Source organism: Penicillium lagena (genome assembly GCF_028827675.1).
Source record: "Penicillium lagena strain IBT 129212 chromosome Unknown utg000002l_segment0_segment0, whole genome shotgun sequence".
Classification (NCBI taxonomy): Eukaryota; Fungi; Ascomycota; class Eurotiomycetes; order Eurotiales; family Aspergillaceae; genus Penicillium; species Penicillium lagena.
In genome coordinates this window covers 3,024,513-3,041,365 of record NW_026623223.1, presented here as the reverse complement: position 1 = coordinate 3,041,365, position 16,853 = coordinate 3,024,513, and the positions used below count along the sequence as shown (strand labels likewise).

Genomic DNA, 16,853 nt, shown 5'->3' with positions numbered 1-16,853 from the left:
TCACGTTCGAATAACGAGGCGGCATTTTACTGGTGTTTTTGAAAAGAAGGAGGGACAGGGTTTCCCTCCCTTGAGCTGGCGTTGTTGATGTCTGATTATCCAAACTGCATCTAGCCAGCAATGGTTGTGTTATTGTTTTGCAGATTTAGGTAAATTGGTAGTAGATCCAAGGAACATAGGCCTAACTTGCTGAGTCTTGGTTCTACTACACAATAATGACCCAACTCAAGGCTTCTGAAGACAATAGACATTATTTGTTCCCTCCACGGAAAAGATATACACCCATCCCAGGCTCCTAAAATACACTACCCAAACTCCACAACTCCATACAAATGCAATATAACCCAAAACCACACCGTCCATCAACCCCAACCCAAATCAAGCCCTTCCCTCCATAACCTCAAAAATCCCCCCATCACAAACCGCGGCTGCTGCACAGCCAGGCCCCTGGACAAAGAAGCGCGCTCATCAGCCGACGACGCCGACGCAGCGCTAGACCAGCTGCGTCCAGACCCAGCAAATCCCAGCTCAAAGGGCGCGCCACCCGCCGAAGCAGGCCGCATCTCCATATCCACAGGCCTTGGCTCCATCATATGCAGTCCCTGACGCTCAATAGCGTCGTCATCACACCGGCATCGTTCTTCGCTGAGTGCCATGTCCACGGCCGACGGCCGGCGGCGGAGCATCATCATTGAGCTGCTTCCGCGAAGGACCGCGCAGGGGAGGATGCTTTTCAGTTTGTGGGTATCATTATTCTTATCCTTGCTCTTCTTTGGGGCTTTGGTGTATGCTGTCGTGGGCGAGGGAGAGACGCCGTGCTCGGGACGATGTGGATATGGTCGGTTGTTTTGTCCGGCTCGACGCGTACCTGAGGCGGGGGAGACGGGCGGGCTGGCGGTTAAGCTGGTGGTGGAGGAGGATGGGGAGAAGGAGCTCTCGCGTGGAGAGCGGGTGGTGAGCGAGAGGAAGGGTGGGCGGTGCATCATCGCTGTGGAATGTGTGTGTGGATATGGTCTATGCACTGGCAGTCCAGGCCGAATGGTCCATATCACAATGGACCGAAAATAATTTTTGAGGGTTCTCTGCTGAGAGGAAGTCAGAGAGGGAGAAATAGAAGGGGAAAAAAGGAGACGGTAATTAGGGGAAGAAAATTGGCTGCAAGGACCTGCAGGCACTTATGAGACATGGCATATTGCCATTGTCCGGATGCGGTGGTGGACGGAAGCGGAAGAATCAATCGCATTGTCGTGTCGCGCCCTGCATTCGGAGGGAGCGAAGACCATAGAACACAGAGACGCGCAATCCCATGAACAACATGTAATTCCAAGAATGAAAAAATAGAAAGAAACAGCGGTGGTTTAGGTGGTTGTCTCATGCCAATCCCCAATCTCCAGATCTATTGCTCTAGTCCCGCCGCGATCCACCAAGTGGAGCGCGATCGGCGGATTAACTATACACGCCTCCAAATGTCAGGCCCGCACCAGCGAGAGCGGTGAGGGCCTTCCACGGTCTATGATCTTTCAGTCTAATGAACATTTTCCCCCTGTCTACTAAGTTTTGAACCTATTTACAGCGCCACCCCCTGGCTGTCTATAGTATAAAGTGGCCAGCCGTCATCTCCAATTACCCAATTAAGTTATGCCACTCTGCTCTGCTTTGCTTGAGACTGGATCACCTCATAGTTTCGTCCGATTATTTCAAGTTTGTGACAGTGCTTACAAGCCTGAAATGGCTTCGAATCGAGCAGATGAAATCGATTGGTAAGCTGTGGGAGAGACATCAAAGGACATTTCGACATTATCCCAAACAATATTCTCCTTTAAATTTTCCATTTCTCACTCGTCCGTATTCTTTCAAGTATGCCGAAGATAGAAGTTGTGTCATCTTCTCATGATTACTCCATTCCTTTGATGTGGCTCACTATCGGGAACGGCCAACTCGCGCTCGTAGGATAAGGACGAGCTTTCCGGAATGGATGTATCTTTGATGAAATCGAACTCTCCCACGAGCTTCTTTGTCTCAGACAGCAATTGAGACGCATCATCTGCTAGGAGGGCCATAGTTATTTCCATCGCAGCAAATGCAGAGTAAGTGGGCTCGCAGACACGCTGCACATTAAACAGACTCACGTCGAGATCGGTGATAAGCTCAGTAAGGGGACATGGTTTTGGCGCTTTAAGATAAAAAGGAACTGGTTTCTCGTCTAGTATAGCACCTGAGAGAGTGTTGAGGAGTGATGCTACTTCACGTGATCTTGAATCCAAGATAGTGATGAGTTGCTTGAAGCATCTTAACCATGTTTCTGAGAACTCGGGGTCGGTGGTAGTGAGAACGTTTCCCAATGAATTAGCGACAGACACCACTATTTCCGAGCAGCACAGCATACTAGCCCTGGTTAGTCATTGCAAAGCCGAGACATGGAGAACTGAGATGTGCTTACTTCAGTGAATGCTGTACCAACTTGACATACGTACCTTTCGGGAACTTCCCTCCAAACGTAGGTTCCCAGGCAAGGAATGTATTATGGTGGTCCATCCCTTGGAGGAGAACAATTTCCTTCGCAAGCATCCTAGCGTGATTTTTCTCAAGGACCTTTTCTGGACTCTTCTGGTCCGGACCAAGCCCCGGCAGATTCCTGATTCGTAAACAGGCTCTTGTGTGTGCGGAGCTATAGCAACATGCTAGGAGATACAGAAATGAACCGAGGTCTCTTCGAAAGCGCCTTTTAACACTGACCCCGCGAGGGAAATTCGTAAACAAAAAAGCAACCCCGACGCCACCAACGACGGTAGCTAGTCGGTAAGGCGAAAGCTCGAACAGCGGATGATATTGCTGGAGGTTGGTTTCAGAGACCGCAATACCGACTTTCTTGATTTGAAGCTCATAGCCCACAATCAATGACACGGTGGCCATTATTATAGTTGGCAACACTGCATCATTTGGCAACTTCAGATATAGGGAGTTGGACAAGACCATAGTGATGCCAAAAAAGACGATCACGCCTGCTGAGCGTCCGTCAACTATATACCAGTCAATGTAAGACAGCACCATTCCAATTGCCGTCCCGAGCAGTCGTTGAAGCTGCCCGTAAATACCAGATCCAGATGTTTCTGTCATGCTAATTGCAACCATGATTGATCCCCAGATGAGACGTTGTTCGATGTAGAATAACTGTGAGTTTCTGAGGAAGGCAACAATGGCAATAGTCATGGTGGCCACGGCCACTCTGAAACCGAAGAAGGATTCAGGAGAGCCAAATAAATGATAAAAGATCCGACATTTATCAGTAACCTTTTCCCAGACGGTTTCAGGGGGAGGTGTTCCGCGTCCGTTCCAGTTTGCAGAACATCGTCAAAGTATACCCTGACAGTTCCGGATCGTTTACCGTATTTCTGGTAATCCAACTCTCCATCTTCCCTAGCTAGCGAAGCCCAGAACCATTTTCTCATTTGCTTCCAGGTAGGTATGATGAGTCTTTTTTCCTCATGGTGCCATCGACGATCCTTGAATCAGCGTATCTGACAAGATTCAGAATGCTTCTCGCTGTTTCAACAAACGAGTATTGCAACTCCAAGAAAGTTAGTGAGTGGTATCTCTGGACTAATAATACTTACATCGAGGAGAAAGTACAGCTGAAGTTGATGCCGCTCACGTATTTGAGAGTCCGCTGGCTTCCGACCACTCTTCAGTGCTTCCACTTGAGAAGGATGATCCATGTCTTTCCAAGAAAGCCAAGTTTTCAGTGAGCCCTGTTGCTGTTTAAGGTAATCCCCAATCATTTGCTCCAGCTGCTTGGCTGCGACATTTCCATTTGCTTCATGGTCTGATCTGGACGCGGCACGGGGCTTCCGAAATCGGAGAGAGCACGCAACGTAGTCGATTCCGTCATCCATAGCTTGCGAAAGTTGCTCTGTAGGACCGAGAGTCTGTTCGAATATCCAATTCCACTGCTGCTTCTCCACCTCACCAGCCACTGGATGGGAAATATCAGAGCCTCTGAAACAGTCCCAACCTCCTCGCTTCTCAATGCGTGTAGCGACCTCAATGAGAGATTTCATCCACAGTATCGACGCTAGTATGCTCTTCAGTAAGCGGGTAAGCTCTACCAGTTCCTTCGGCCCCAAATGGTCCCAACCAGCTTCACGTTTCGCATAGCGCAGCTCTGCTTTTAGCGCTCCAAAACCCTTGGCAATCTCCATGATTGCACCTTTCAACGACTCTGCTTCCGGCCATAATACTGTATCTTGCTGAGAGTTCCACTGGACGTCGCCTAGCCTCTCCACAGAAAACCACTCACGGGAGGACAGGGACTGCATAAAATGACGTTGGGCTTTAAGTGCTCTCTGTATCGAATATAAATTATTCCCTATGTGCACAGTGACCAGCTTTCGAGATGTGAATGGAAGGATTAACAAATTGACCGCAGCGGATAGTCCATAGCCTGCAAAAAACGTCTGGGCCAAACGTTTGACTGGAAATTGCGCAATTAGCCAACAAAGATCAGAATACTAGTTGTGTAATTTACCTAAAGATGAAACTTCATCCATAGTAGCAAACCTAGTTCCATAGGTAGCCGACACTTGGATGAAGATGGAAAATATTATGGACGGGACGAAGTACTGAGGTCGAAATGCGCGGAACCTGGTCCATCTATCAATTAGAGAGCAAGCAGTTGGGGTATCTGCAAACCAACGTGTTGGCCATCCACACCTCAAAGAAAAACCAGATAGCCATATTAGCACTAGAAGCGGCATTAAACGGACTGACGGTAGCACCAGAGACTGGACCACCGCCTTTCGCCTCCTGAATATGGGTCGTATTTGCTCGAGCCCGAACGGAACACCACATTGATAAGTAAGAGATTCCAATAGCGAAGCCAGTTGAGATCTTCTCAAGCGCTCAGATTAGCCCTTATATAGTCATTTCTCTTCCTGGGAGCGGGTCAATACCATTGTAACTAGAAGGGTTTGGAAGAATCGAGCTCGTGGAGCGATCGGAATGGTGAGAATCGACATTATTGGGATGAGATAGCCGATGGTAGAGAAGTGGTTCGCAACACTCTCACTCTGATATCTGCAGGCTTTGAGAATACCTTCGGGCTCTTACTGGGGCAATGGACCTACATCGCGAGTCCAATAGTTGGCGCAATGCCGCCTCTTCAGTTCACAGGTCAGCTTTCGCTTTGAGTTCAGGTCATTGAGAGAGCAGGAAGAGCCTCCGCGCCTGTTTATCATATGCAAACGATACTACAGTAAATCTGCTGCCTTCTTTTGCCACGGAAGACCGCTTCTGGTGAAAAGATTCTGGAAAACATACTTGAACGCCAACAATAACATGGGAATATCCATTTTCAGTTTAGCTTTGATTGTCATCCATGTTGACGAGGTTTTGAGAAACTCCATGGCGAGAAAGACTGTGGGGGCTTTCCCCGTCTGCTCTTTTCTTTCAATATCAACGCCTGTTTTTGTATGGAAATCCTGCGAAGATGGAGGGTAGTAGGATAGCTGATTATTAATAATCCCCATACACTCCTGGTGCAATAAAGGACGTTATAAGAGCTTTTGAAGGCTATTAACAGCTTAGTCACACCCGGTTGTCTAGTCTAGGCATCATTGTGGCGCGAGGGAAAAAGTTTAGAGTGAATACATGGCACCACATGACCTCACGATTAATGGAGAAGGAACCTGGGGAACTCCAGATTCTGGAGTTTATATCAACAGGTGGAGAACCCATGTGCATTAGGTCTAGTGTCTGTCTGGGCCCATATTTGTATCCAGCTAGTCCTTATTTTCCAAACTATACATGCGACTATTTGAGGTTGCGCCTGCTGTGGTTACTGTTCTGTAGGCCATGCCATGTATGGATCACCATATTTTGTTCTTCGGTCGATGCAGCAAACATTTCCTCGACGCCTTGTGTGATGCGCGATTGGATGATCTCTTTTGACTTTGCTTTCCCAAGCGACTTGCGAAGGTGCTTATGCACTCCATCTAAGGGATATCCTACCAATCCCCATACACCTAAAGCCAATTGACGACTCAGTATGTACCTCAAGTGCCGTGTAGTAACCGGCTTACCTGCAGTAGGTTTGAAGAAAGCTCCCAGGAACCCTTTTCCGATCCCTGTTGCCAAACCTTTACTCTTAGACTGCTGATAACCCTGAGCAGGCTGAAGGGCTAATCCAGTTACGCCATGATAAAATCCTTGGTGTAATTCCTATGGCACATTAGGAAGGATCGCTGTTCAGAGCGTTCTGTAGACTCACCGTGCCGGCAGCCCGAAATCCAGTCCTAATCCCTGTGACGCGGGGAATCGGTTCAACAGTAGTGTCATTATACAATTTGGGCGCATTGTGAAAGCCTTTTGATAAGCTGAGTGTCAGATCTGTCGGGAGTATAAGGGCATAGATGGTTGCGTGTTTTGTAAATTTAGTAGTTTGATACCAAGTGTCAGAGAGAGTCTCCTTTGTGGTACCGTGCTTTTCATCAGTGCTTCCTGTCTGAGCCTCTGATGTATTACTCCGCGTGTTAATATTTGTAGCGTTTCTTGAAGGGCGGGTCGCAAGGCGTTCTGTCATACGTTCACCTGCGAAAGCATCGTCGCTCACAGGAGCTGCGCCATCTGATCTCACATGAAGATCCTCTTCATGATGATTCCCAGAATTATTATGAGGATGGTCATTATCAGCAGAACCTTGACTCGCTCTCTCCCTTTCCATGTTATCGAAGAGGTTTGAAAAGTGTTGCATTGCCCACTCTCTTCCCCTGTAATCGCGGTGCGATTTTGATGAATGAGATTCCAGACATATGCCAGCTACTTGTCCTGGAACACGCGCAATGCCTCCTATAAGGTCGGTCATTAAACCGTAGAGGACTTCTGCAGTAGCAGACAAAGGACCTCGGGGGTCGCGAGTTGTGTCATACTCCTTGGCTCGATACCTAAGATCATCAGGACGACTTCAGGAAAAAAAAGTTGAGGTACATACAGTGTCAAGTCCTTTGGTTTGATGTGTCCAGTATTTAACAAGACAGAAGTTGCAAAGGCGCTCAGTTTGATATGTGAGTGTCGATGCCACCATACCGCAGGTCGATTAGGGCAAATTGTGCATCGCAACAAGTCAACATTTAGATGCTGATGGAAACTGTGGACAGCAGCAATTGTGCCCTTTTCCTTGCGCATCTTTTCTCCAATTTCGTTTGCACGGTCTTGTGTATGCACTTCGAGAGCTTCTTTGATCGCAGAAGCTAATTTCTCAGCTGTTAGCTCTTTGTATGGAATGGGCTGCGGACCCGCGCCTGCCCGAGCAACAATCGACCCCCAGAATGGTTGGTCGCCGAAAAAAGGAACAATCACTGTTGGACGGCCTAGAAGTAGTCCTGCAGCTGTGGTTCCGGCGCCACCATGGTGAATGACGCACGAAACCCGCGGGAAAAGCCAATCGTGGGGGCACTTTCCCAAAAGAAAGACTTTATCGGAAATCTCAGATTCCCTAGAGCCGAGGTTGCTCCATCCTTTGGAGATGAGTGTTCGTTTCCCGGTCCGGCGAGCAGCCTCCAATATCACTTTTGTCAATTTGTCGGGATTTTCGACAACGATAGAGCCAAAGCCAATGTAGATTGGTGGTTCACCTGCTTTGAGGAAGGCATCAAGATCTTCGGGTGGGTGATAGTCTGACGTCGCGGAAAGAAACTGGAACCCGCATAGATCGATATTACCGGGCCAGTCATGAGGCTTCGGAAGAAGAGAGGGCGACCTATTAATGTAAGAAGAGTTGACAGAAGCTTAGAACGGGCTTGTGTACCAAAGATAGGTAAAGGGGACTCGCAAATGATGGATCATACTAGGCGCCCGAATGGCATCCAACGGATCTAGGCCCAAATCCTTTTTGCGACAGCCATTGATGAGGTCTCCAAGGCCTTCCCACATCATGACTTCGACAATTCCATAGGAAGCGAAATTGGCGACAGATGGTTTAGTACTCTGTGATCGAACATTTGCCAAGGGGTGTGGAAAAGATTGCGTCGGAGACCATGGCATCCTACAGTGATTTAGATTAAATTCGACCATTTGGGAGCGAATAAGTTGTCGCTCACGTAAACATCATATTCAGAGAAACCGCTAGCTTTTCAGCACAACTCAGGTGCATAAAGCCTGGAGGGTTCGCGATGATAGCATCGGCGACGAAAGGCCGCGTGCAATTATCCACCGCATCGCTGTGTGGATCGTGAGCGATATGATGAAGGCCTGTTCCGTCCCCGGTTTCGACACAGGAGCGCCAGCAGCCTGAGAAAATGTCTTTCATTTCCCGCCGGCGTTTCTGAATTGCGCCGCTACGGATTGTTCGCATACCTGGCAACAATCCAGGATTCTGAACCATGAAAGCCATCAACTCTTCCGGATTACCTCCAATGTTGAAAAACTCAAGCCCTTCACCATTGATATCGTTGCGAAAAGCCAGGTGTGTGGCTAGTCGGACTCGATGTCCATGTTGGCGAAGTTCCTTACCAAGTGCGATGAATGGCTGGATATCCCCACGCGATCCAACGACCTGAATCACAATATTCAAGTGCAGTGGAAATTTCTTCTCCCCTTCTGAAACAGCTGTCAAGGGTCCGTGTTCCTCAGTTACAGGCTCTGGGATTCGTTCGACATGTTTCATCAATGTTGTGAGCCAGGGCCGGTGTTCTTGAAAATTAACATCCAGTCGCCCATCCTCTGTTCATTATTACTGGTTAACCTTTCATGAGATATTATCCTTTTGAAAGAAATACGTACTCCTTATACGAACTGCGGTGCTGAGCCCTTCTTCCCGAACGTTTGAATAATCATTAGTAGAGGAAATACTGCGGCTAGGTTGCACTCCTTGCCAGTCGTCAGCTGCTATTTGAGTTCGCTTTCGTGATTCTGCTGCTTCAGCCATTATGCTGAGCTATAGTTATTGAGAGGTGAGCCTCTGTTTTTAGGAAAGTTTGTCTTCAAAGAAATGGAGAGACCATTTGCCTACGGAATGGCGTTGTTTTAAACTATCACGAGACCTTGGGTGTTGAATTAGCCAGAGCTACAACCCCGGAAAACTGCTATTCTCGGTACACCCATTAGAATGTTATTAGCAAAGCTCCCGCGAGTTGTTGAACCGGGTGAACCACGGGTGTTCTTGGGGACCATCAAATCAGCAACGTGCAACCTTCGGAACCGCCGGAATATTCAAATCTAGGCGCGCCTTGGCTGAACTCCGAATAGCTTAAGCAGTACCCCATAGCAAATTGATGATGTCAATGATTCTCTGAGACTACTTCAACTTCAACCTTCCGAGCAGTTTAGTAGGCCACGATGTTTTAATGCCAATGAAGTCGACAAAACTACCGTGACTGTTCGCGACCATATCGAATTCCGTAGCGAAGGGAAAGATCTGTAGTAATAGCGGCAGCGTACTACAGATATCTAAAGTAACTAATTAGTGCCGGTGGGCAGATGCCCTCTGCCATCATGTGATCTGATTCATTTATAGGAGGCGTGCTCGTTCATAGTAGCACAGATCAGACATCTCTTCCTCTACATACTTCTTTAGAGACTTCCCATCTAATTGATCTCACTACCACCATGCGCGATTGCCAACTCCATTACACTAGTTAGGGACGTGCTGAGCCAACTGCGCGATTTTTGGCTTGCCGAGATCATGGCATGCTTGTAAGGCATTAGTGATCATTAGTGATCATTAGTGACCCGGTCCTCAGCATCGCTAGAATTTCTGACATCGTGGTGGTTGGGAATAGTAGGTAGAAGTTTTTGGGAGGAAAAATGTTCATTAGACTGAAAGATCATTAGACAGTGGAAGGCCCTCACCAGCGAGAGCGGAGCTGGCGAGGGCCTTACATTTGGAGGCGGGTACTAGTGGTAGGTAAATCATAAGGTCTATCCAGAGATGACAAAAAAAGAGAATCCCCACGCCGCTGCTATGCAAGTAGTAATGCGCCACGCTGCCCAGGGCGGATGTCCAGGGTATGTAGTTGTACAGGCCCAACAAAACACAAGAAATCCAAAAAAGAATGTTCAAGAAAACCCTTCTTCCAACGTATTATCTTCGTTCGCGTACTTCCTCATCATCAAAATATCAGAAAAAAAATGTAATAGCCATCAATCACGGCTACGGCTCGCCGGATCGATCGCCGGATCGATCGCCTGGTCGCCGCTGCGTGAAGCTGCGCCGGATACTCGCGCCCCAAGCAGAGTTCTCGAGCGAGTTCATGACTTCCTGGACGCTCATGGCGCTGTTCTGGCGCGAGTGGTCGCCACTTATTCCCGTTCTCGACCCAGATGCTCGAGGCTCGTCGGATTCGAGCGGCGAGCGCTCGCCGCGGTACATGTGGCGTGGAGTGCGCGTGGGACTGTACCCGGCCCAGTCCCCGGTGGGAGAGCTGGTGCCAGAAGACCGGCCCGAGGACAGGTTGGAAGTGTCAAGGCGAGGCAGGTTTGGTTGGCGGGAAGTCGGACTGGACTCTGCACGTGGGCGCGACGCCGGCGAAAGCATTGGCGCGCCATCGTCGGATGTGGAGGGCACGTGGGGTGTCATTGGGCCTGAAGCAGGCTCGTCCTCGTCCGCGTCGCCGGGATCGTCAACAAAGATCTCCGGCACGGTGAAGGTAGGGATCATGCTCAGACGACCAGATTTCTTGTGATTGATCTTGCGTCGGAACTCCCGCGACCAGTATAGAGTATCAAAGAAACCAATCACCGTGTTGCGGCGAACAGCTTCCTCCACACGCTGCAGACGTGCTCGGCGCCGCAGGAATTCTTCCAGACGCAAACTCTTGCTGTCAGTGATGACGTTGTGGTGGGCCAGAATCATCAAGATAGAGTGGAAGGAGATGCCGCGCTCTGGATCCGCCGAGACAAGCACTTCCTCGTAAAATTTGTTGAGTCGCTGCCGTCGAAACCGGATCGTATTAACAGGAATGGAATTAATGATCTCAGTGAGCTCGTCCAGGTTGACTCCATCAGTAACTCGGGAACGAATGGGCATCATCGAGTCTCGGGGGTCGACCCGACATCGTTCGAGAATGCTTCCAACCGTAAATTCGCCGTCGTAGACTCGCATTTCAAAGATGCCGGAAAGTTCCTATACACTTGAATGAGCAAAACGGTCGCGTGACGACAGAAATTAGAAAAGAATAAAACTTACCCCAAGTAATCGAGGAAACTGCTCTTTGGTGATGAATCCTGTTCCGTCTGGGTCGAAGGTAGCCCACGCCTGCTTGAAGCGGCGGATTTCCTCACGACTGATTGCGTACAGCCCGCTGCTTCGCTGATAGACGTACGAGAAGCTCTCGAAGATGAGCGAGACGAACAGAGAAACGAAAAGATACATGCTGATGATGTTCCAGGATATGAAAAGAGACCGGGCCCACGACGCGCTGCCGCAATCATCGTCAAGGAAATTGGCGTCGTATGTGCATCGCTCACCCGTCATGGTGGCAAAATCCTCCATGATTTGATTCCATCCTTCTCCACAACTCATCCGAAAGAGGAGGATCAGAGACTTGGGCACGTCTCGGAAATTGAGGTTGTGGGTCTCGTTACTGCCGAACTTGGTCAGGCCGAATGCCTGGTTCATGGCGATACCGTAAACTAAGAACAGAACGAACCATGTCGCAAGGAGATTGCTGATTGCCGTGAGAGAGGCTGCGGCCGTCTTGAACAGCTGGTCGAGCTGGTTGTTCCGCGGAATAAGCAGCAGGGCGATGGCCACAAGAAACAGCTTGTTTAACTCCATCACAACTTCCATACCCGACGAAAAATCTATGATGGTGGTGACGAGAGCACCAGGTACGGCCACCAATGAGAAGAGATCCCACGAACTGCGACTGAATCGATGCCATCCCAGGCCAATCAACCGAATGAGGACGTTGGCCGCGTAGACAAACATGAACACGAAGAACAGCAACGAGCGAATAAGCTCCCATGTGTAAGGCTCGGGATAGAATTCCAAGACCAGCAAGAGCAGGTGTATCACCAGGATGCAAGTCACAAATCGCGCCCACCGACCATGTTTCTTGACCGCGATTCGATAGCACCACATCCGCCATTTCTGGCTCTTATCGTCGAAGGAGCGCTTGGAGGGAGAGATCTGGCGGAGAAGCTTGCGCAGTTCGAGCCAGGATCGTTGCTCGGCTGTCAGGAAGGCGACGCCAGTTTGTTCCGTGTAGTTTCGCATAAACACAGACACGAACAGCGTCAAGACGAACACGGCTCCGAGCAAGTTGAATACGACGAAGAAGAGGCCATTCGCGGGTGAAGCGTTGTTCTGGGGCTGTACACCCTGTCCAGTAATACTCATGGCACTCCCCTGCACATCGATCCAGCCCTCTTGGGACACAATCTGGAAAAGGATGAAGAGCGCATCACCGAAATTGTCAAAGTCATAATAGGGGTTGGTGGCGACTCTGGGAGCCCACACATCCCAGTTATAAGGAGAGCTAGCCCACTCATTGACGCAAGCAGTCAAGTTGCCCGCAAAGTTGATGTCGTTGCATTGGACCATTTGGCCATTGTACAGATTCACGGCATAGATGGCGAATGGGATCAGGAAACTCATTGAGACGGCGATGGCAGCGACAACCTTCCATCCTCCAAGAATGATGACAGAGTGGAAGGTATCCTTGGCGCTATCGCTGACATTCAGCAGCCGCAATGCTCTCAGGGCTTTGAAGGCACCAATAGCCCGGGAAACGTTCCAATCCTGTTTCAACGAACTGCCAACATTGATCCAGAGTGTCACCAAGACTATGCCGTCAATAAATCCCCAGGAGCTTCGGAAGTACGCATTCGGAGTCCAAAAGAACCCGTCGGCAACGACTTTGATGATAGCTTCGACGGTGAACACGACAGCGAAGCCGAAATCAGTGTACACAAACCAATTGCGATTGGTCCGGAAATACTGCCGTTGATACAGTGGCGTCGTAATGCACGCGAGGATAACCATTGCCACAATGGCTGCATATATCAAGGCAGAGAAGGTGTACCATAATGGTTTGTATGGGTCCACGCCTTGAGCGCGCTGATGACCACGCCCAGGGCCAACGATCCGCTGGCAGAATCGGCGGATCGAGGAATCAGGTGAAAAGATAAAGAGCGACTTGTTGTAGTTCGGATGCTTGATGAGATACTCTCGCTGAGCTCGCTTTCTTTGCTCTGCCGCAGACACCACTTCCCTGGCCATCGTTGTGGGATCCAACTCTTCATAGGCACGAGAGAACTTCAACTTCGAGTAGAACGGATTCGGTTCTCTGCGCATGATAAAACTGGTGGTCTTATTCCAAAGGCGCGAGAGAAAATTATGTTGGCCAGTTCCCTTGCTGGACCCAAAGGGCTGCGTGCTCACTCGCCGCCGGTTCGGGGTTTGTTCCTGTTCTGCTTCTTCTTCATCAAGGAACTCACGCACGACGGCATCTTTCAGGAGCATTTCCAACACTGCAGGACCATGGTCCAGTGGATCTTTGTATCGGTCTTCGCGCCCTAGTCGAAAGATTTTCGACAAAGATAGATTTCCTTGGGCCTGCATGTTGTGGACCCGCTTCTGCTCTAGAAACGCTCTGACTTGGTGCACTCGCTTCTCATCCTCTGAGACGTCAAAACTCTCTTGAATGACAGCAATGAACATGTTCAGGATGATAAAGTTGGCCAAAATAAACCAAAGAATGAGAAACGCGGCTGAAATCCACGCGGTATTGAAACTATCCGTGTATGCCGTTGCATTGTACAAAATAGTCGTCCAGTTCTCACTTGAGAAGATTTGGTACATTCCGAGGAACGAGTTGTAAATATCTGCAAAAGTAATGCCGATCGAGTTGCCGGACGGGTCATTTTCGGGGATCTGGCTTCGAAAAAGCTGGGTTGCAAAGATAGCAACGAGGAAGGTCATCAAGAACACGAAGATGATGAGGTTGATCAGACCGACCGCATTCCGAAAGACCACCTGGATGAGGTTTCTGGTCACTGAAAAAGCCAGCACAACTCGATACACCCGAAGAATCTGGAAGACAGTGAGGACCGTGTACGGCCGGCCGCTGTGTCTGATGGGTGGTATCTGAATGACACAAGTGACGACCACTAGAAACAAATCAAACCAATTGCGGCGCTTCTTGTGAAATGAACGCCAATCCGACGCGAATCGTAGAATGATTTCGACCAGCAAAACAAGAGTAATGACGATTTCCGTGTCACTGATGAAGCGGACTCGATCCGATCCCATCGTAGAGCTTCTCAGCGCCTGCACAACAAGATCGAAGAAGATGACACAAACCCATAACCATTCGGTCTTATCATAGAGCTGTTTGAACGAGGATATCTTCCGCGAAGAAGTCTCTTCCTCCTCCGCAGCATCGATCGTATTGATGGCGAACGCACTGCGCTTGCTCTCCTCTCGAATAACTTGGAAAGAATGTGTGATCACGGCAACCAGCAAGTTGACAAGCCACAAACTCAAAATGACGAGTCCACAAGCAAAGAACAGTGCGGCTGCGAGATAGTCGCTGTCGGTAGTGTAGTACAATAAATCGGTGAAGGTGTTGGAGCTCATGATCACAAAGACCAATTCCAGTGATTGCACAATGTTATCGAAGCTGACAGTCCCGTTGTACGGGTTGTGACCTTCGATGCATACAGAGCCGCGCGGGCAAATGTATCCTTTGGGTTTATAGTTTTGCAATAAGCCTTGAGCATCCATCCAAGGCTTTGCTTCGCCAGTGGTGTTGTCGAGGAATCCACCACAGAATTGCAAGACGTTATATGGGTCATTCAAAGTAAAATTGTTCTGGCCCTCGGGGTCGATCCATTTGCAAGTCCTTCGTAAGCTAGACTTGAAGCTTTGGATGCCAACAACGGCAAAAAGAAGCCAGAAGAAGCCAATGAGGAATGCAACGTGGACAAGTAGAGGGGCTGCTCTCTTGAGACTGCGAAGAATTACCGAGGTACCGTTGGTAAGAAGCAGAAGTCGAAGGATTCGGAGACAACTCAGCATGCGAAAGATGTACAACTGGTGTGTCTTTTCCACACCATCCACGGTGAGCAAGAAAGAGACCCAGTAAGCGACAACTGCCACAAAGTCCAGGCGATTGAAGGAGTGACGAAGAAACGCACGATGAGCGAGCCGAACACGGCGTTTTTGAAGAGGATCATACACCTCCGCCTCGGGGCCATTTATCCCGGTGAAGGTGCGTAAAATCGAGGCCTGCGGTTCCGCTTGAAGTACCGACGCTTTCTTGCCCGTTGTGGACTGTCGATGTGGAGTGATCAGGTTCCGGCCCTTCTCCGCCATTGCGCTGCGTAAGCCGAGAGATCGATTGAGGGTACTGTACTCGACCGGGTTCCAGACAAGTCCCGACACCAGGATCTTGGCGATCATCTCCAGCGTATAGATGACGAAGATGCCGAAGAAAACGTAGTCCAGAAAGTTGCCTCCCCAGTTGTTCTCCTTCTTCTGATTCCACACTGACTGCGAGGATTCAATGGCCAGCAGCACAGTTTGGATTAGTATGAGGCCCAGAATAATGGGTTCCGTGAACGGGTGAACCAGGATATCACATAACCACAAGCGAAGAGGATTCTGCGGTCCCAGAATGCCTAGGGACCTGCCCCTGAACGGATTGTTTCGGTCTCTCCACAACTTCGCCGAGATCCGCCTCCTCTTGCGCGACTGGGGTCCTGTATAGGGTTCATCTTCGAATTCCACTATTTCAGGCAATTCCGGAGGGCCTTCCAGCCGTGCATGTTTGTATGACTCTTCTCGCTCAATCGACTGCTGAATCACTTCCGGCTCATTACTCAGGTTGACAACTCGTGATGATATGGACTTCACCATACTACTTGCTCGTAGCAAAGCGCCGCCGGGAGCGGAGGGGGACAAGGAACGAGACCGGTCCCGGCTTCGATGGTGGCGCCCCGTCCCAGCCTCCAGGTGAGGGAGGTCATCGCCCAGGCGCGTTTCATCGGCGAAATGAACGGATTGCCCACGAGTGACGTTCCGTTGGTGTTGGGTTTCAGAGGCGCCGGAGATGGGCTGCACAAATTGAGGATCCGTCAACCGCGTCCGGGCTTGTTGAGTCTCGGTGGGCGTGATATAGGGTTCGGGTTCGTGAAAATCGTCAGAGTCTAAGGGAACGAAATCAAGATTGGATTCGGAGTCGTCTAGAGGGCGCGATGCTGCTGGAGGGGCTGATAGAGACGGAAATCTTGGTTGGGGGCCATCGAAGCTGAGCCCCACGGACGACATGGCCGTCGCAAAGCCTCCGAGGTCGTCGATGGGGGATGCAACCTCCCCCTCAGGTGAATAGGGAGGCGCTCCCCAGTGGTGTCTGCTGGCGGCAGCCGAGTCGACCGGCGACTCCTCGGCGACGCTCTCATAATTCCTGCGCGATCCACGGCGAAGCATCGAGCGGCGCGAGAAGAGCCTGCTCCCCACGCTCCCTGCGCGGCCCCTGCCCCGGTCATCGGCGGCGACGACCTCTGCTGGTCTGGAAAGATCTTGGAGGGGAATCTGGCTGGCGGGAGGGCGGTTGTCATGGCCGTTCTGGCGATTGGACGCCATCGTCAGGCAGGTTTCAGGGATTTATCGTGTCGACATGGCCTTTGCAAAAGGGAGTGGAGCAGAAAGGCGTCACGTCGTCAGGAACATCGTCAGGCAGTAGCGAATGAACTAACGAATGAACAGGGGGGGGCCAGGATGCTCAGCTGAAGGAGGGTGAACAATCATCATTAACTAATCTCCCCGATGCCCACTAACCAAAGCCGCGTTCCAGTGGGCCTTGGCGCCTCGTATTATTATGTATGCTGGCATGTTACTAGTGGCATGGACAGTC

The 16,853-nt window shown here is 50.0% G+C and overlaps 5 protein-coding genes across 5 annotated transcripts; all 5 read right to left on the bottom strand.

Moving 5' to 3' along the window:
* Positions 1 to 362: 362 nt before the first annotated feature.
* On the bottom strand, positions 363 to 986 carry N7510_004014 (uncharacterized protein; the record flags this gene model as incomplete). Its single annotated transcript, XM_056975940.1, has 1 exon — positions 363 to 986. One exon carries the CDS (start codon positions 984 to 986, stop codon positions 363 to 365), a length of 624 nt encoding a protein of 207 aa, XP_056835896.1.
* Positions 987 to 1,880: 894 nt separating this feature from the next.
* Positions 1,881 to 4,316, bottom strand: N7510_004013 (FUSC family protein; the record flags this gene model as incomplete). Its single annotated transcript, XM_056975939.1, has 5 exons — positions 1,881 to 2,391; positions 2,471 to 2,607; positions 2,737 to 3,226; positions 3,292 to 3,503; positions 3,615 to 4,316. 5 exons carry the CDS (start codon positions 4,314 to 4,316, stop codon positions 1,881 to 1,883), a joined length of 2,052 nt encoding a protein of 683 aa, XP_056835895.1.
* A 337-nt stretch (positions 4,317 to 4,653) lies between these two features.
* On the bottom strand, positions 4,654 to 5,155 carry N7510_004012 (uncharacterized protein; the record flags this gene model as incomplete). Its single annotated transcript, XM_056975938.1, has 3 exons — positions 4,654 to 4,890; positions 4,950 to 5,073; positions 5,124 to 5,155. Coding segments are annotated over 3 exons (393 nt in total), but the record flags the coding sequence as incomplete, so codon positions are not given.
* A 653-nt stretch (positions 5,156 to 5,808) lies between these two features.
* N7510_004011 (putative UDP-glucose,sterol transferase) lies at positions 5,809 to 8,920 on the bottom strand (the record flags this gene model as incomplete). Its single annotated transcript, XM_056975937.1, has 7 exons — positions 5,809 to 6,020; positions 6,078 to 6,216; positions 6,266 to 6,938; positions 6,986 to 7,753; positions 7,802 to 8,038; positions 8,094 to 8,715; positions 8,776 to 8,920. 7 exons carry the CDS (start codon positions 8,918 to 8,920, stop codon positions 5,809 to 5,811), a joined length of 2,796 nt encoding a protein of 931 aa, XP_056835893.1.
* Positions 8,921 to 10,144: 1,224 nt separating this feature from the next.
* Positions 10,145 to 16,582, bottom strand: cch1 (calcium channel protein CCH1; the record flags this gene model as incomplete). The annotated part of the gene is made up of 2 exons (XM_056975936.1): positions 10,145 to 11,116; positions 11,180 to 16,582. The coding sequence occupies 2 exons, from the start codon at positions 16,580 to 16,582 to the stop codon at positions 10,145 to 10,147; spliced, it is 6,375 nt and encodes a 2,124-aa protein (XP_056835892.1).
* Between the last annotated feature and the right edge of the window lie 271 nt (positions 16,583 to 16,853).